Raw genomic sequence first — 20,741 nt, 5'->3', positions numbered from 1 at the left:
AAATCGAGGCATATACTAGGTTATAAATTTGAAGAGTCAGGAAAGATGTCAATCTTCCCAAATTGATCGATATCTTAACAGTGTTTAATTTCATAGGGAGGAATCTTATATTAACTCTACAATTTACATGGAATTGCAGAGAACCAAGAATGACCAAAATAATCTTGAAGAAGAAAACAGAATATTTTACCAATGGAAGAAAATATTTGTAACATATATAGCAACCAAATGTATTAAAATATATAAAAAATTCTTATAAATTAATATCTAAATGACTTGTTTAAAAATTTGACAGAGGGTGTTTACATGACTAGTACATATGTGAAAAAGTGCTCAAATTAATTAATAATTAGGAAAATGCAAATTAAAACCATGATAAGCTATCATTACACACCTACTAAATGCTAGTAAGTAAGGTTAGTAAGGAAGTGATCCATCTTACATGGTTGGTGGGAATGTAAATTATTTGAACCACTTTGAGCAATTTTGATTTTCTACTAAGGTTGAACATTAATATTCTCGGTTGGCCAGCGACTTATTCCTAAGTATACATTCAATAGGACTACAGGTACACAACCTGTAGTCACCAAAAATGTACAAGAATACTCAAGCCAGTATTTTTTATAATGTTAAAAACTAGACACTGATGAGATGAGCACTGGGTGTTATATACTATATGGTGGCAAATTGAATGTAAATAAAATAAAAATAAAAATTAAATTAAATTAAATTAAAACTAGATACAACTCAAATGTTTTTCCACAGTTGAATAGACAAACAAATCCTTGCATATTCGGATAATTAAACATTATGGAATAATGAAAATAAACAAAATACAGCCATATGCAACAAACGAATGAGTCTCACTCTGTAATGGTGAAAGGAAGAATGGAGGACTAATGATGGATTTCTGAGGTGGTAATAATGTAATAATGTTCTAGTTCTTGGCTTGGTAAGGGTTGCACAAGTTCATTTATAATAAGTGAATCATTACATATATTATATGATGGGCATTGTTTGGTATACACACTATTGTTTAATGTAGAAAGTTAAAAAAATAAAAAAGCTATAATTCTCTTAAATGTTTAAAGCACCCAACAGCAGATGCACAAAATAGTTACAAGTTCATGAAATAATTTTTATAGTTTGTAAGAAAATAGTGCCAACTCATACACACATGATGCTTATTGTCTTTCACCCGTTGTTCTAAGCATTTTACAGGTAAAACTCATTTGATCTTTTCAGCAATCTTATAAGGCAATTATAAACTCCTTTATTTTATAAGTAATTCGGGTGAGACCCAAAGAGATTAAGTAACTTTCTCTGGATCATATTTGCTAATAAGCAAACCACAGATTCTACACCACCCACCATTACACGATACTGCCTCTCATAGTCAAACTTCTGAAATTTAAAGTGTCAGATTCATCCATTGTGAATGTATTTAAAGTGAAATAGTGTTGTTCCTTTATATATTGGAACATCCTGTAAATAAATATATTGAGTAGATTGCTTTAACATTTGAAACAGATATTTTTAGGTTTTGCGTAAATTTTTCAACTCATGCTTAGAATGACTAAAAATTAATTTTAAACTAAAGCATTTTAAACATATAAAAACAATAAAAACAATTGTCATAAAAAAGCTGGGACTGTACACCAATTCTATTAGCTGTAACTTCTGTGAAGTTACATTCTCCCAACAGGAATGTTTCAGGAATGAAGTGACTTGACACTTGTGCTATAACGGAGTGACTAATTATGTATAAAAGCCATGCACAATAAGTAAATCCTATAAATCTTAGAACCTAAAGTTACCTCACTTTAAAATTACATTTCAGAAACTCAAAAGTCAAAATTCCTAAATAACTTGCTGGAGATATTACTCCCAGAAAGATGAGCATCTGGAACTTGAACTCAGGGCTTTAGGTTACAAGTTTATTCCCTTTGAAATTATTTGAATCTCATTTTTTTTTCTCCCTTGCTGTCCCTTCTCTTCCATCACATAAAATATGTAAACTGAATTTTTAAAAAATTATCATTATTACCTCTTAATTTAATAAATGTATTTATTGCCTTTTAAAAAAAGAATTAAATTAAAGGGGATAGTTACAATAAGATATATTCTCTAACTCATCTTCTTGACATGAATAACCACACGAAAAGCTTTTATATACATTTGTCTTCAAGTTTGAGAAAGTCCTTGCCTTCATGCATGAGTCCTCTCTCTCATGAACTCACATCTAGGCACTTGGAGGCAATATATTAATAAAAAAGAGGACAGTATTTCTTAATTGTTTTATTTGTAAGCCAATGAATTATTTTAAGTGATTAATTATTTTTTTAATAATTAAAAAATTTAGAGAGAGGGAGAAAAGTTTAGAATGTTGGTTCTGGTCATTCAAAAACTGCTATCACACAAATTCTTATCGGTTTTATGTCTACCCCTTTCATTTTATTTTACTTAAAGATGACTCTACTCCAAACATAATAATAAAAGCCTAGAAAAATACAAAATAAGCAGTATTGACTAAAATGACTTATATTTTCCCAATCAAATTGAAAACCAAATTGAAATTGTTTTCATTTAATTGAAAAAAACAAGAACACTAAAGACATAGAAATATACTGTATTTCTATTACATGGAAAACAACTTTTTTCTTGAATTTAATGACCTTTCCTAAATCAAGGCATTCTTTAGACCTTTGTATTACTGCAGCATCTCCTTTTATGAGAATGCTTCTACACTTTGTGAATGACTGAGTTCTTTCATCTGACTGGACACAGCTGGCAAGTGGTATAATGAGAAAGGGAAATGAAAGTCTTTTTCTTCCCTCCTGGAAAATTGAAAAATATATAAATCATATTCAAACTGAAGCACTACTTGCTTGTATTATACATGAACTACACATCTTTATACAAAGTGTTTTCTACTGTTTTGTGAATAAATGATGTTGTAGTATATTTTCATTTTAAGGGTCTATCAAAGATGAGTGGTTTCCCTAAACATTATTTGGATAAATATAAATTTTGTGTGTTTAAATTAATTCGAAAAATTAAATGAAACTGACAAACTAGGAAGTAGAATACTTAGGTAAAATGCTCAAACCAATACAATACGTACAGTAAAGTATGTATATTCCATTTATGGAGAAAAACCTCAAATGCAACAGGCCAAAAAGTTTTCTTTTTTTTTTAAGATTTTGTTTATTTATTCATAAGAGACACAGGGAAGAGAGAGAGGCAGAGACACAGGCAGACGGAGAAGCAGGCTCCATGCAGGGAGCCTGACGCGGGACTCCATCCCGGGACTCCAGGATCACACCCTAGGCTGAAGTTGGCACTAAACCGCTGAGCCACTTGTGCTGCCCCAAAAAGTATTCTTAAGACAACTGTGAATGCTAGAAGGAACTTTGACCTTTACTAAGCCCCTTGTTTTGTCCACGAGGAAATTGGTACTCAGAGTGATGTTTGGCCCAAAGTTACTTAAGCGGGAGTGATGGCCTGTCTCCTCACTTCAGGACTGTTATTCCTGGTCATGCTGTCCTCCCTCACCATGCCAAAGGTACACAGAAAAAACTCAACAAAATCGAAGGAAGAAGCTAATAAGCCTTATAAAAATAAAACAAAACTTTTCTTTTACTTTCTGTTTTTTCTCAACTTTAAATATCACACAATAATAAATAAATATCTGTCATTTCCCCCATTGTAGAGGTAATAAACTAAAGGAGAGAAACAAATAAAAAACAAAAAAAAAAAAAACAAAAAAAAAAATAAAGGAGAGAAACATTGAACAATCCTAAAGTATATGTGTGAAAAGTAAGTCTTATACCTATCCCATATTCCAACTTCTCTCAGAAGCATCCATTGTTAAGATTTTTATTTGAATTTCTAGAAATTCTTGTTAGTTCCTATATATTCATATTTATATGAATATATATTCCTATGAATATGTATATATGTATTCATATGTATATGTATATATATAGTTGTGGAAATGTTAATGCGGGCTTTTTCTTTACTTAATACATCTTAAAAATCATTCTGGATTTGTGCATGTGGATCTAGCACATTCTTTTAAATAACTATATGGTTTTCTATTGCATAGATTTAAAGTAGCATATTCAACAACTCACCTATGATTGGGTTCAGGAAGCTTCTAATTTTTTAAATATTATAAACAATATAAAGATAAATACAATTTGGTATGTTCTTAGATTTACTAAAGTCAAAGAATATGTAAGTAATCAACCATTTGATATCTTTTGATACCAAATTCTGACCAAATCAGACATATATTAACCTCCTCATGTCTACACCTGGACCCATGGAAACAGCTCCAACTCCAGACTGACCATGGACCTGACCTCCCATCCCACGGAAAGAGAGCCATATTCTCAGACCTTAAAACTCTGAAATATTGTTCAGTATATTTAAGTCTTGTATAACTCTTCTTTTGAACAGAATCTTTCCTTTTTATGTCTGAAGCAGTGGGTAGGGAATCATAAATTTCATTGCATTGAAAAGATATTTTATATATTTCTTATTTATATGTTAATTATGACAATGTAAAACACAAAAGGTATTAATAAAAAAACAATTTGAGCAGGAATTTTAATAGAAAAATCTTGTATGAATTTACCAACTAAAACAAACATTACACCAAATTTTACAAAAGGAAACTCCATCAACATCTCACTACCAATCTTAATTTTTTCCATACAAAGGTAACAAAAGGAGGAGACAAGGAAGAGAGGGAAGGAGGAAGGTTCAGTATATGAAATAAACTTTCTTTACTGGCATATTGGCTAAAGCTATTATTTTCCTACTCCTATACAACACGCAAATAAATGTATAAAGCAGCCATCAAAGGATTTAATGTGCCGACTCGCATGGGTCATGTGTGGAAGTTCTGAGCCACCATGTAAGGTCATTTCCCAGAACACCACCGCATTACATCAATATTTAAGCCCATCATAGCTTGTGACCCATTCCTTGCTTCTACCAAGTGGCTGCTGGCATCTGAGGCTCTGTTAAAGTTCTCAAAGGACTCCTGCTCTCTATGACTCCTAAGGGTTCCAAGTTCAAGCGATGATAGAGAAGACATAATCATCACCATTGATTTAGTTCACTCATTTAATTTACCATTTCCAGTCTGGGTAGTAACTTAATTCAGCCAATGGGGAAAACTTTGGCTGTCTTTAATGTTAAATTTTTTTAAGACCATCTTTACATGTATTCATTCAGAAAAATGTCAATGCTTTCAATTGATCATACTAAAGATCACAATAATAGAAATAAGTACATAGATATGAAATTGAATTTTCTTCCTAAATTCCAGTTTACATAAAGTCACCTGTTCTGTTTCATTTTTATTTTTTCCCTTTTTTAAAAAAGATTTTATTTATTTATTTGACAGAGGGAGAGAGAGAGCAAGAGAGAGAGAGAGAGCAAGCAGATGGAGTGGCAGGCAGAGAGAGAAAGGGAGAAGCAGACTCCTCACTGAGCAGAGAGCCTGATATAAGGCTTGATCCCAGGACCCCAGGATCACAACCTGAGCCAAAGCCGATGCTTAACCGACTGAGCCACCCAAAGCGCCTCTGCTTCATTTTTCTTCATTGCCAGATCCCTCCAAACTCTCCATTGTTCTTCCATTTCTCTACACAGACTCTGCTATTCCTTTATATGTATAAACAAAATATAAATATCCCAAAGGTGAAAATCATTACTTATCTATCTTTATGTTCATTCACTTGATGTTGAAAACACATGGTGATGTTTTTTGAACAAAGGTTTGATATTTTCACTTTTATATATATATATATATATTATTTTTAAACTCCAAATGAAGAACGCTATAAAAAGTTTCATCTAAAAAGGACTGTTAGAAACATAATACAATCGGTTTCCTTTACAGATAATGACACCAAGGTCAAGAGTAAGTATGCAGCTCAGAGTCACTGAGCTAGTCAGAACCTGTATGATGCCCACCCTTGGTCCCATCTCTGCCTGTTGGTCTTTTTACTGTATTCCATACTGCCACTTTCTAGGTACAAATTAAATCATTTAGATACCTAAATGATTCTTGGGAAAGTATAAATACCTTGGTTACATACTACAACTTTGACACACTTCACTCTCTGTATTCGAATCTCTAACAATACCTGTATATAGTAGGTAGTCAGTTTGGGTTTCTACAACCCTTTTCCCTTACTCCCCCAAATTTCCACATCAATCACTTTATAGATTGCTAATATGTCAAGTATGCATCATCTCATGCATCAAAATTAGTATGTCAACAAATCCACCTAGGATGCTTGCAGAAGCCAATGGTACCAATCACAAGGCTGCTCCTAAGTGAATGACGGAAGAGCTCCCCAAGGCACATCATTAGGGTTCATGGAGATGCCACCGTGAGAAAGCACTATTAGAGAGAGCCTCATTGCATGTCCAAATGCCAAATCACTTCTTCCTCAGCCAGATGTATCTCCTAGAGGAGGGATTCCCACCTGTCTGTAGGCTACTTTGGGATACATGTGAGAAGTACCACATGTGTATCCACCATAGGACGGTGGAGTTTTTGACTAAGGCATTCTGTACATTGAGGGTCCCCAGTTAGTTACCACTTTCCCCAATAAGTTGTCCCACCAAAGTCAGTGTGAGTTGAACACTTGAATACCTGTTAGCTATGTTTAGATGTTCTTAAATCTATCTTAATTCTTAATTTTGATAGTTCTCTTTAATATAATGAGCCATCTTCATCTTGCTTGAGATTTGTTTACTGCTTAAAAAATCCCTTCCAACACTATGTTCTGTAAGTTGACAAGCAGCATCCCCTGTGCTCTGAGCCCAGCTAATAACAAATTAGACTTTTGAAGACTAATTACTAGGCAGACACATTTTCAACATGGTACATTCCCACTTTGAGGAAACCTGGTCAATTGACTTTTACATCTGTTTGTAGTAGGATGTCCTTTGGCTGAAAATCACACAAGTCAATGTTTGGAATGCTCTCCTCTGTACTATTGATGTGTTGATTTCTAGATTATAAATCAGGCTGGACTAACACCAAAAGCGTTTTTCAAAGACAGTCGAAAATGCCATATTTTAAAATCATTTAAATAATTTACAACATGTGAAGGGTAGTAAATGCTCACAAACATTTTAACCAGATATTTATTGAGAACTGACAATAAGTAGCTTTGTGCTGAACACCATGTAAAGCACCAAAAGATGTACTGGTACAATTATTTTCCCTAAGTCAATGTCTGCTCCTCACACATCCTGGATTTTTCCATTCTCACCCTGAGTAACTTGATTCAAAAAAGAGTTTCTCCCAGCTAATTTGCTGACATATAGTCACCACTGATTTTGTCTCCTGTTGTTTAACTGAGTCAGTACTAGTCTGAAATTGGACAGCTTACAGAGTCAGGTAAAAATCCTTATAAAGAGGATATCCAGTCTTTGGAGTTGCAACTAGTTAACTTTGGGCTTCTACTTGAAACAAAAAGCGACTTTATTTTATTAGAGAAAATGTCAATCAGGACGCAACTACTGACACCCATCTTTGTTTCCCCAGCCGGTAATACTAGATAAAGCAGAGGAAATGGAGGAGCCGCATTTGCAACACACAAAGTCCTTGTTTTCCCACTAGGCGCTGCAGAAAAGCAATTGTCCATTCTCAGCACATCCTCTGCATTTGAGCTAAGATTTTTGCAGTTCTTAACTTAGTACATTAGAGTCTTATGCAGTTAAATTTGTTAACCCTTTGAAATGCACTATATCCTTGATACCTTGCTGAATATTTCTGCTAATGTGACCTAGTTTTTATAATCTCTATTTCTCGAGGGGGGGACTAGAAATCCTTTAAAAAAATCAAGTAAGAAATTTTGGAAACAGAGTTACGGTTTCAAATAATCCTGTCTTACTTGCTATTGCATAACTTTGAGTAGGATAATAAGGAAATCCATGTTAACCATGTGTTACTTGAATTGCTTTTGCAAAAATGGACTCTTTGGACAGAAATGATTTTTAGCAGAGGTCCCTCTCAATGCACAATAATAATGTGCCATTGAAAACAGCATTAACTCTGTGTTATTTGCCCTGCTTCCTGCAGCATTTAGTGTGTTTACTGTATCTGCCTGCCTTCTGGTGCAAAGAGGTTTACTTAAACAGTCACTCTGGCTAAAAGCACATGAAGAACAGAATCTATGGATGATTAATTAGAGTCTAGGCTCAATCATTAAAGTCCCTAATTAAATATCTCACTCTGCCTTTAACTATTGTAGGAAAAGATAATTAGCAAATTCACAGTGTGAATAAAGAACTTTTTAGTTTCCTTTATAAATAATAGCTCTAAACCATTGGTCATCTAACTCAGTGCCTGCACCTCCTCTGCTGACTTCCAAGTCCAGAATATTTTTTGAAAATGCAACAAGATGATAAAATGCATTTTCCTCAGGAATTCATTTTTCTACCTTTTTCTACCTTCAACTTTACTACCACCTTATTCCTCTCTTCCTACTAATGTCTTCATCTTGAAGTCTGCTATCAACCAACATGACAAACTCAAGGGAAAAAAAAAAAAAAACAACTCATTTTCTTTTTCCCTGTCCCGCAACTCTCACCAATCTCTGTACCAATATTTTCCTATTTTGTCTCCACCGAAAAGCAAAATGATCCAACTCTTAGATTTATGTTGAAGAAGAAATACTACATTCACTTAAAAAGAAAAAAGAAAAAAAAAAAAAAGAAGCCCTCCTCCATGAGGGCTCAAAGTGCAGTGAAAATCCCAGAGTCTCTCATTAGGCTGGTTGGAATGAAATGGTTAATTCAGGGTAAGTGATAATGTTTAGTCAGTTCGCCTAGAAAAAGGAAGGAAATTCAAAAGCTGGTTGCTGTAGTAACAATCACAGACCAAAAAATATATATGTACAGGTTCATTTTAAATAAAACTCCTGCCATCTCTCTGTGATTCTGTTCTCTCAAGAAAAATGAGCTTGCCGCTTAAATTTGTTGTACCTACCTCAACCATTAAACAAGACATTTAACCATAGTGGCAGTTCTGTGACCTTTGAATGCCGTGAAATCTCTGAGCGGTGCGGCTTGTTCATGAAGACTTGTGCTGCAGAATCCAGCAACTTCATCCAGGATTAGAAATATAATTAAGTAAAAAACAAGAAAAAAAAAAGAAAAAAGAAAAAGAAAAGAAAGAAACACAAAAGCACACAGAGAGATCGAGAGAGAAAGAAGGGAGAAAGATTCTCTCTGGGTGAGTCCACCACTTTTCTCCCAGGCAAGCGCTGGGACAGAGCCGAGCCTGCTGCAGTGCCCAGACCCACCGACTGGCTCGGGGAGCAGGCAGGCAGCCGGCCTGCTAGGCTGGGAGGTGCTGTCAGTTGCCACAGGCAAGGAAAAGCAGAGACCAATCGGCTTCAACTCTGGCAGCTTACTGGAGTGGAGCCTTTTCTGTTTATGTTTCCTCATTTCAAGAGTGACGTCAAAGGGTTTAGTTTTTCCTCTGCATGTGCTATTAATTTTAAAGTACTGTACTATGGGAAGAACGTGTGTGTGCCTGTGGTTAGCCAGAGCACCCCACTCTCAGGAGAACCCAGGAAACATTTTCTATATTCAGGAATAAATTTTAAACATTTAATATACCTTATGGTTGGGTGTATGGAAAACAAACAAACATAGACAAAAAGCCTTAAGCTAAATAATAACGGCAGGATTTCTACTTTTCTTTTTTTCCAAATGTGAGTCTATGTACATATGCCCACTTCCCAGCTGTTGCTTATTTTCAAACTAACTCATTGTCAACCTTACCTAAAATGAGTTGTTAGTTGATCTTTATAGTCATGGATGCAGAGTTCTGCCAATGAGCTGGTGAGCAATATTATGTGCAGTGAAGAACAGAAATCGTGTTTCTGCTGCTGATCCCTGATTTTTCTATCTTCCCTCCAGCTTCTGTGGTAAAGCGTCAGGATTATTCATGCTAGGGAGATCCTTCCTCCAACTCCCTACAGGGAGTCATTCAAGAAGCAAGGCACACTGATCCCATACAGGCATACCTGGGGTTTCAGCATGTCCTCTCTCAAAGTGTGTGAAGGTACAGTTATTTAAGGATACGTCTTATACCAGGGGCCCCAGCTTATCCCTGTATTTCTCTTCCTACTCTGGAAAATCTCAGTGGTGGCCATCTGTTGTTTCTGCCTCCCCCAGATTCTCTCCCTTCTCCCCCTGCCCCATTCTGCTAATAGAACCTCTATTTTTCTTTTGGAAATTTTCTTTTCTCTATCTATGGATTGCATAGCCTCCCTCACCCCCAGTCCCCACACCTCAACTCCCACCCTAGAAGAGACCTATAAGGGGCACACGATCCAGACTGATCAATTAGGTTTTGCCATTGCACTAGACACAAAAAATGTTTTAGGGGTAGGCACATCACTCAAGAAAGGCCAGAGTCTTTTTTCAAATATTAATACTGATTCTTTGAGAAAGGAAGTATTTATATCTCTCTAAGAGCCTATGTGGTTGGGTTAAATAAGCCTGTAATTGTTAGGGTTCATTTTTGATGTCAAAGATGCAGGAATGAACAAAACAGATAGTATCTGCCTTCATGTAGTTTACATTTGGGAGAAGGACGAAGATAGGCAATAAAAATAGGTAAATATATAATATCCGTTGGTAATAGGGCTTTGAAATAAAGGAAAGGGCAAAAAGTAGTGTGTGTGTATGTGTGTATTTGCTGTTTTAGGTATAATGATCACAGAAGCACTATGATAAGGCAACTTGGAGCAGAGACCAGAATGAAATGAAGAAGCAGATCATCTGTGCATTCCAGGCAAAGGAAGCTGTGTAGAGTCCCAAGACAGGTGAATGCTTGGCATATTCAAAGAACAAGCGAAATAGAGTGGCTGGAAGAGAGTGAGCAAAAGGAAGAAATGGGTTTAGATATGTCTGGGGCAGGATCAGGAAGTATCTTACAGTCCACTTAAAGTATTTAGACTTTATTCTAATATGGAAAACCTATTAGACTGTTTTGAACTAAGGTGTGCCTATAATCAACATAAATTCTAAAGGAATTTCCTCTTTCTTCTATGTGGAAGATAGACTCTAGAAGAGTAAGGGTAGAAGTAGAGAGACCAATAATTAGGCCATTGCAATAATAGCTTGATGTTGGGTGAAGGTGGGGAAGGTGAGGGGGCCAGAGTCTGGAAGGGTGTGTACGTGTTTGTGTATGTGTATGTGTATAGAATTAGCAGAATTTCAAGATGTGGGATGTAAGAGCAAGAAAGGAATCAAGAATGACTCCCAGGGGGGGAGCCTGGGTGGCATAGCAGTTTAGTGCCACCTTCGGCCCAGGGCGTGATCCTGGAGATCCAGGATCGAGTCCCAAGAGTCCCACATCGGGCTCCCTGCAAGGAGCCTGCTTCTCCCTCTGCCTGTGTCTCTGCCTCTCTCTCTCTCTCTCTCTCTCTGTGTGTGTGTGTCTCTTATAAATAAATAAATAAAATCAAAAAAAAAAAAAAAGAATAACTCCCAGGATACTCTCTTGAGCAAGCCAGAATAGAGTTGGCACTTACTGATATGAGGGTAACTGGAAGAAGACCTGGTTTTGAGCTGAAATAAAAAAGTGGTTCTGGGCCTTCATTCAACAGCAGCAAATATTTATTGATCATGCACTTTATGTAGGTACTATTTTAGGTTCTGGAAATGAAGTAGAGAAAACAAACAAACAAACACAAAGGCCGTTGCCCTCGTGAAACTTAGATTTTTCTGAAAGGAGTCGGATCATAACAATAAAGTAAAAGATTGAATAGGATATATGAAGTAGGGGATTCTTAAATATATAAGCCTGGAGTTCAGTTCAGGGCTATAGATATGAATTTTGAAGTCAATGTATATTCAAGGTATTTAAAGCCATGAGACTGGATGAAATTACCAAGGGAATGAGTACAGATGGAAAAGCCCCAGGCAGTCCAGATTAAGTAGTCAGGAATATGAGAAAGAACCAGTGGAGGAGACTGGGAAGCAACCTCTAAGAGGTGAGAAAAAACCCCACAAGAGTGATATCTTGGAAGACAAATGAAATTTTCAATGCCAGTTTTGTAAAATGAAAGTTAGTTGAAGACTGAAAATTGACCCTTGAATTTAGAATGTGTAATCATTTGTGCACTTGACAAGATACGGTTCAGTACTAGAAAGGGTGAAAGGTCAAGAGAGAATGTAAAGAGAAAAAGTGTGGACAGGTAGTATAGCCAATTCTTTCAAGGTGTTTTTCCCCACAGAGAGCAGAGAAATGGGGCACTAATTGGAAGGGAGAGTGGATTCAAGAAGGTATTTTAACATGGGAGAAAAGTCAGCATTTTGTATGTGGTAGTAAGAAAGATGCAGAAGAGAGAGGGAAAATGGTTGGAACACATGAAGTGTGTGTCATAGGCAGAATTGCTCTCCAAAGATGCCCAATCCCTGGAATCTGTGTGTATGCTATATTACATGACAAAAGGGAATTTTGCAGATATAATGGAGGTGATGGATCTTAAAAGAAGGAGGTTGTCTTAAAATATCTGGTGCACTAAATCTAATCACACAAGCCCTTAAAAGCAGAGAACTTTCTCTGGCTGGAAGCAGAAGAGAGAAGTAGCAGAAGAAGTTAGAGAAGTTCCAAGTATCAGAAGTATTCCACACACTGTGACTGGTTCTCAGGTGTAGGACCCTGTGCAAGGACCAGAGAGAGAGAGCTAAGGGCTGTCCCCTGCTGGCAGCAGCAAGGAACAATCATTAGTTCCACAGTTGGGAGGAATTGGGATTCTGTCAACAACCTGAAAGAACAACTTGAAATGAATTCTTCCCTAGAACCTCAAGAAAGAAACACAGCCCTGATGACACCTTCTTTTCAGCCTTTTCAGAATAAACAGAGTGCCTAGCCAAGCCACCTACAGGTCTATGAACTAATAGAGTTTGTGTTAGTCTGTTACAGCAATGATGGAACACAAGTATACAGTGATTGGCTTTAGAAAGCAGCATGGATGAGTCATCCAGAACTCTGGATCCACAGAGTCATCCACAGAAGAGAAGGCAGAGTAAACAGTAGAGGTATTGCTCACCATTGGTGGAAGTGCAAGATTGTGAAAGTTCTCTGTGATTTCTGATTTCTCAGTAAAATAGGAATTAGGACTATTGGCTAAGAAAAAGGATGGAAAGAGTGGTGAAGGTTTGAGGAGAGACGATGTGAAACAGTCATCCAAAAGAATAAAAGCACAGGTCATCACAAAAGTATAATATGATGGCCTGGAGCACTAGGGGCTTATTTGAGTTTAGTTGTTATGAATTAAAGTGATACCAGAAAGCATGTTACCTTTACAATATCCATGAGACATCCAAAGAGAAATGTTATATGGGCAGTTTGGATATAATTCTGGGGAGCTAATGGCAAATCAAATGCTATTGAAAGCTATGGGAGGGTATGAAATCATTTGGTGAATGAGAATAGACTCAAATTCTAGACTCTGGGATCTTCCAATATTTAGGTATTGGGAAATTGAGGATGATCTAGCAAAGGAGACCAGAAAGGAGAGGCCATGGAGATACACACACCGCCAAGATAGTGGCCTCTCAGAAATCAAGTTTCAACACTCAGTGGTGTGGACTGAATTGTTCCTACCCTACCCCCAGCACACACAGCAGTTCATATGTTAAAGCCCTAATCCACAAAATGGCTGTAATTGGAGATAGGGCCTATAGGGAGGTACTTAAGGTTAAATGAGGTCATAAAGGTGGATGCCCTTAGAGAGGAAGAGATAGCAGAGCTCTGTCTCCAGCATGAGAGAACAGAGCCAAAGGACAGCTTCTGCAAGCCAGAAAGAGAGCTCTCACCAAAAACTAACTCTGCTAGCACTTTGATCTTGGTCTTCCAATCTCCTGAACTGTGAGAAAATAAATTTCTATTGTTTAGGTACCCAGACATGATACTTTGTTATGCAACTGAATGGACTAATACGGCTATCTGAGTCATGAATTCTCGTTTTCTGCTTGCAATCATTTCAGTTAGCTTTCTGTTCCTTATAACAGGACGAGTTCTAACAAATTCAATATACAATGTCAATGTTTCCTAGAGGTGACTGTCAACTCTCCTCTCCCTCATATAAATATTTCACCACTTGCAGCTTGAAAACCTTTAAGTATATATCTATGTCTGTGTCTATATCTATCTGATCATCTCCACCAAACACAGTAATATTTATCTAAGACTACTGTGTTTAAAATACTAACTGGTTTTCTGAGGCACCATTGTTTAACATATATTTTGGAGTGTTCTTTGAAGCATAACATTTGAAGTGACCACATTTTCTGCAATTTATTAGTTATAAAAATAATCCAGTAAGCCACCTTACTTCAGCATCTTCATTTTCTTCCCAAATTCCCTTTTTAAATAGCTCATGACTCATAAAAATGACCACTCTTAGTCATTTTCTTTCCTTTTTAATTTAACTCTCTATTTTCTCCATTAATGGAATAGACAATATGATTCTTCTTCTGCTGCATCTCAAGAAAGATAAATTTCACAGTGATCTTACAGATATTAAATTTGTTCAAAGAGTACTGAGTATAAATTATTGGCAGAACCCAGTGGTATATGTTCAACATACTACTGGGGTTGACAGGGATCAACAGATGTGATCTCTACCTTTAAAAGTCATATACTTGGCTTTAAGGGTAATATACATGTTTTTATAATAAGAGGAAAGATGAAATAATGGCTTTAAAGATGGAAAAGACATAATGGAAATTCAAAGAAAGGGGAGATTATTTCTCACAAGGGGAAGACTTTGCATAATGTCTGAGATTCCATTTGTCCCGAACCAGGAAGACATGTTATGTTGAGAGACTGACCTGTAGGTTAAGTATAAGGATATGGGAGTATAGAATATGGGAAGGGAATGATATATTGTGAACTCAACATATGGTAGGTAGTGATCTACCAACATGGTAGTGAAAAATTATAGAAAGTGCAATCTAAAATTTGAATTTTACTCATTAGGGAATGGGGAATTATCAAAGGTTTGCAAGTAGGGAATTAAAATGAGCAGTAGTGTATTCCTATGAGCTGAATGGTCTAGTGCTGAGTACAGACAAACATGTGATTACAATACAATGGAGTGAGTAATGTGATAGGGGAAGTTCAGGGTGATTTGGGAGTATATGGGAGAAAAATCAACACCAGATTTTTAACTCAATAAAGGCTTCTTACTGAAAATAATGACATCTGAGATGAATTCTAAAGGATAAGTAAAAGGTACTTTGGTAAAAGGGAGGGATACCTGAAATGAATAGAGGCTGCTCCAATAAAAAGGGAGGGGACAAAAGTATTGCGTGATGAAATGACACAAACATGGACAGGTGAAAATGAGCATTGCTGAGACCCGAGCAAGTTCAGTTTGGCTGGAGTGATAAGGAGTAAAGACAGGGGGCACCTGGGTGGCTCAATCTGACTTTGGCTCGGGTCATGATCTCAGGGTCCTGAGATCCAGCCCCATGACAAGCTCTGCACTCAGTGGGGAGTCTGCTTGAGATTCTTTCCCTCTGGCCCTTTCCCCACTCTCGTGTATGCAGGCACACTCTCTGTTTCTCTCAAATAAATAAATAAAAATTAAAAAAAAAAGAAGTGAAGACAGTATGGGGTTTTTTAGTCATGTAAGAAATTGGGTCTGTGTTCTAAAAGAAATGGGGATATATTGAAAACTTTCAAACAATAAAGGACATGATGAAATTCATATTTTGAAACAGGACTTTGGCAATTATGTAGAGATTAGGTGAGGGAAGTCTGGAGACAGGAGGTCCAGGAGGGAAGTATAGTAGCTTGGATGAGGGTGATGGTAATATGGATGGAGAGATATGAGAAGATTTAATGTTGTTTGGATTTGGTGATGGCTTGAAGGTGAAACCTGAAAGGCTTACTATGGGATGAGAATAAGGAACAAGACAATCAAGGACAAGACTCAAGTTTCAGCCATGGAAAATGGGTGCCATTTACTGAATTAGGTTTGGCAGGGAACATGATAGGTTCAGTTTGGAACTCAATAACAAAGTGAAGATGGATATGTTGTTATAAAACTCAGCAGAAAAACGTAGGTTAGGAGAACAGTTTTGAGTACCATTATACTGTTGAAATAAGCCATATGTACTGATGGAATCACTCAGAAAGTGTGCCTAGCATGAGAATAGAAAAGGATCTGAAAAGAAACCAAAAGGAGCACAATATTTAAGAGCTAGACAAAGGAAGAGAAACCTATAAAAATATGGACAAAACGTGGCAACATAAAAAAAGGAGGATGTGGTATCCATAGAATCTAAGGAAAATTGTGTTTCAAGATGTAAAATATAGCTAATAATGCTATATCTGCTGATAGGAAAACAAAACAAAATCTTTTATAGCTGCTAAACTGCTATAAAATTAAAACATCAGGTTATTGATGTAGGTATAAATAAATAGAAAAATAAATCAATATAACAGACAAAGCCTAAAAGTGAATCAACATGTATACCAAGTTTAACATATGATAAAGGTGGTGTTTTGAGTGAGTGAAGAAGGAATGGACTACTTCAGAAACTATGTGGGGACAAGGCTAGCCATTTTTTTATATACCAACATAATAAATGTTTTTATGACTTCTTTAAATTTACATAGTACTCCAACATATTAATACCCTACTGCAAAAAACACACATACATTTACAGTAGTATCATTGCTCCCCAAGATGGAGAGGGAAAGGAAACTTTATAATTGTGAGATTGTGTAAATATTTTCATTAGTCTCCTCAATTGCCTCATAATTCTGGAGTGTCCTTCTTGATAAACATGTCAGCACACAAAATTTCCTAAATTCTCACATGTTCTTCACTTCTGATTCATCTGACACCCTGGGAGTAGGAAGATGGTCATGGACAATGTTGCCCTCCCTCCCTTGTCTGATCCAAGTAAGTTAAACTTAGATTCATTCCAAAATCCAATTACAAATATAAACACTTGAACATGAAAAGCCAAAACTATAAAGTGGCCAGAAAACATATGACTGGATATATAATGACCTCAAAGTAGAAAAGACCTTTAAAAAGCCAAAGCCACAACAAAGAACATTGATAGAACATCTTATGCCAAAGTTAGAGTCTGCTGTATGATCAAATACATTATAAATAAAGGTATTTCAACCTATATAAACACATATACATTACTACACATTAGTAAATAAATCTCCATCAGATTTATAAAACAGAGAAGGCCGGGGAAAAAAAGCCAAAAGGAACACCAATGTTGAAGGGGCTAGGCAAATGAAGAGAAGCCTTTAAAAATATGGACAAAGAGGGGTACCTGCGTGGGTAAGTTGGTTAAGCAAGTAACTCTTGCTTACCCAGGTCATGATCTCAGGGTCGTGAGAAGGAGCCTTGTGTGGAGCCCTTCACTGAGTGGGGAGACTGCTTGGGATTTTCTCTCTCCATCTCCCATTGTTCCTCTCCTCCCCTGCCCCATCTCTCTTAAAAAAAAAAAAAAAAAAAAAGACAAAGAGTGTAGAATTCAAGGAAAATTTTCTTTCAAGAAAAGTAAGCAGAGTTTTAAAATTTAGAAATTTTCTTTTGAAGGTTAAGATGGATATAATCTCTAACAACCTCCATGGAGTCTGGGGCAGGCTATTACCCTCTCTCTCAGCCCTTCTCAGCTGGTATAGAGCCCTCAAGCTTAGTGTTCTCCTCACCAGAGTCCTGCACTGACCCTCTGGTGCACTACCCTTTCTCATCTATCATCTCCACATTTCTGTCAATTGATGTAAATTTCATCATACCACCTTCTCCTTTCTGTTTCACCATAACCTCATCTGCCAATTTGAGTCCTCCTTCCTGTTGGTGATAGAATAACAATGCAGGAAGAGCACATCCTAATGCCTTTAAAAATGGAATTTTTACTTCTTCAGGAAAGTTTTTGTCAAGCATAAAGTAAATGATATTTACAGATACTTATTGAGTGCCTATTATGAGCTGGAAGCTTGTATCCTCATCAGCACAGTTCATTACAAATGAATTACTTAAATCTTGACAAGAGAGAAATATTTGCCCTACTATTGGATTTTCTTTCTTTGAATTTAAAAGTTCCCATTTCAAATTATTTTCTCTTTTGCTTCTACCACTAATGTTCTTTCACCAAAACTGTTTCCCAAATCAACAGACTATCTTTGGAGACCATGTTTCCAAAGTGCTAATTTAGCTTAGAATTACAGCAAAAATATCAAATAGAAAGCACAATTGGAGGCAAGAAGCAAAAAACCCTCTAAACTCTATCATTTAATGCTTATCATCAACCATTATCCATCAGAGCAAATTTGTGAATCACAATTTAGCTTTGGTTACCTCCTTTTTAAAATTTATTTTATTTTATTTGAGAGGGAGAGAGTGGGGACAAAGGGAGAAGGAAAGAGAATCTTAAACAGGTTCCATATCATCACAAAACCCGATGCAGAAATCAATCTCACAACTCTGAGATCATGACCTGAGCCAAAAATCAAGAGTCAAGTGCTTAACCAACTGTGTCACCCAGGTGCCCTGATAATTCCCTTTCTTATGTGTGACTGGACTCTCCATCAGCCCACTGGCACCAGGAACCTTTTCTCTGCAGCTACCACCTTCTTCGTCTTCATCTAGCTCCCTGTGCGCATAGCTTCTAGAAGGCAGCTCCTTAGCAGCATTATCTAGCCTCATTCTTCACTCATTTTCCACCCATTTTGTGGATCCATTTTCCATTCCTCTATTCTCTATTGTCTAAGGTGGAGCTGTTATTATGTCAATAACAAATCTTTAGTAAGTGCCTATTCTGAACATGTCAGTTATCTGATAACCTAAGCCACATGAAAGTTTTTTATAGAAGGAAAAAAAAAAAGGTTGCGTCATGACTCCAATGGCTATTTACTTTCACACTGGAGTTTTCTCATCTAGAGACATGCCATGTTATAGGCTGAATTGTGTGTCCCCAAAATCATATGTTGAAGTCCTAACCTCCCAGTACCTTGGAATCTGACCTTATTTGGAGAAATGGCCTTTAAAGAGGTGATTAAGTTAAAGGGAGGTCAGCAGCATGGGCACTAATACAATGTAACTCGTGTCCTTTTTTTTTTTTTTAACCTGTGTCCTTATAAGAAGAAATAGGACACAGATGGGTACAGAGGGAAGACCATCTGAAGACAAAAGGAGAAAACATTCATCTACAAGCTGAGGAGAGAGGACATAGAATAAAATCAACCCTATGACATCTCGATCTTGGGCTTCCAACCTTCAGAACTAAGAGGAAATTCATTTCTGTTGTTTAAGCCACCCCATCTGTGGCATTTTGTTACAGCAGCCAGAGCAGACCAATACACACTAGAACTTAGATCCTAAGGCAAAGACTCTGGGGAAAGTTGCTTCTTTAGAACATAAGAGGTAAAGGGTTTTGTGTGTTGGATTGCATCTGTGTTTCTTTCATAATATCAATGTATATTTGTGCCTCTAATTTATGTTCTGGTTTTTTGTCGATTAATTTTTTTACATTGCTAAAGGTTTTGCTTTCTGCAATATAGAAACTATGATTTAAAAATCTTAATTTATTACAAATAAGTTTATAGCTAACTACTTCCTTTGCAATGTTCTATCAAGATTCTTTTAAATAACAATGACCCTTAGTGCATTTAAAATAGATTCCATTTGCAAAGATTAGTTTTTTGCCTTTTTAAATGCTTTAATTTTTGAGTTATTGTAAAATTGATCAATGTTAAGAAAATTATCATTGCAAAAGTTAAAATTCATAATAAAAATTAAAGTTTGATTATTATCTTTACAGTATTCCTTAATAAACTTTATAAGATTTACATGCATGAGGGCATTTAAAACTTGAATTCCAATTAACAAGGGCTCAACTCACATGTTATCTTAGAGGAACCTACTAGGGAGTAGGAAAATATTTTACTTGTGTTTTAGGGAAGCACACACATGCCTTTCTTAAGTCAGTGATATACCACCAGTAGGTAGTAAGCAGACTGGATCTAATTAGCTGTGTAATGTGTTCTCAGCACTTAGCACAGTGCCCGACATTCAGTAAGTCATCAGTTTGTAGCCATTAATGACTAAATTGATAAGCAAATGGGAGTGGCTGGAGAAGTATTATGTGAGTCAAAGGATGTAATTCAAAACGACTGTAAGGACGTCCTTACAACAACACAACTATGCTGGAAGCCAAAAGCATTTAAACTGTATTGGGAATCTGGATTATGTGAACCCAAGGGAAAGAAGTTGGATATTTTATTGAGTGATCAAGGCATGAGGTTCTTATTTTGCAGGAGGACAAAGATTTTAGTGGTCAGGGCAGTAGAGCAGATATTTCACCTAGCATTAAAGAAGAGCTATACGAAATTATGTCTCAGGAAGGGTTGCAAACAGCAGGAAACCTCACCTTTACATTTATTTGGGGAACCATAGGAGAACAACAAAGATACATGCAGAAATGGTATATACAGTATGGATATAAACAGTGAAATGAGAAGGAGATGCCTCTTAATGATGGCAAGTCAGATATTCCCTGAGAAACAGATCCTTATATTAAAGAGGGGCTGATTTAATTCACCTCAGGTCTCTTATCCCAATGTCATTAAATGACTTTAACCAATCTTAAGAAACAAGAAATAGAACAAGTGTATGTATCTGGCAGCTTCCCGGTTGGGG

At 36.4% G+C, this 20,741-nt stretch overlaps 1 protein-coding gene across 1 annotated transcript in view; it reads right to left on the bottom strand.

Moving 5' to 3' along the window:
- The window catches only part of PDE7B (phosphodiesterase 7B), a 307,910-nt gene extending 298,470 nt beyond the window's left edge, over window positions 1-9,440 (bottom strand). Inside the window, exon 1 of the mRNA XM_038526108.1 lies at window positions 9,026-9,440. Within this exon, the coding sequence (XP_038382036.1) occupies window positions 9,026-9,046 (21 nt within the window). The 5' untranslated portion in view covers window positions 9,047-9,440. The remainder of the gene's footprint in view (window positions 1-9,025) is intronic.
- Between the last annotated feature and the right edge of the window lie 11,301 nt (window positions 9,441-20,741).

This window comes from Canis lupus, chromosome 1, assembly GCF_011100685.1.
Source record: "Canis lupus familiaris isolate Mischka breed German Shepherd chromosome 1, alternate assembly UU_Cfam_GSD_1.0, whole genome shotgun sequence".
NCBI classification, from domain to species: domain Eukaryota; kingdom Metazoa; phylum Chordata; class Mammalia; order Carnivora; family Canidae; genus Canis; species Canis lupus.
The sequence above is the reverse complement of the archived record's forward strand: the minus strand, read 5'-3'. Positions and strand labels throughout refer to the sequence as shown.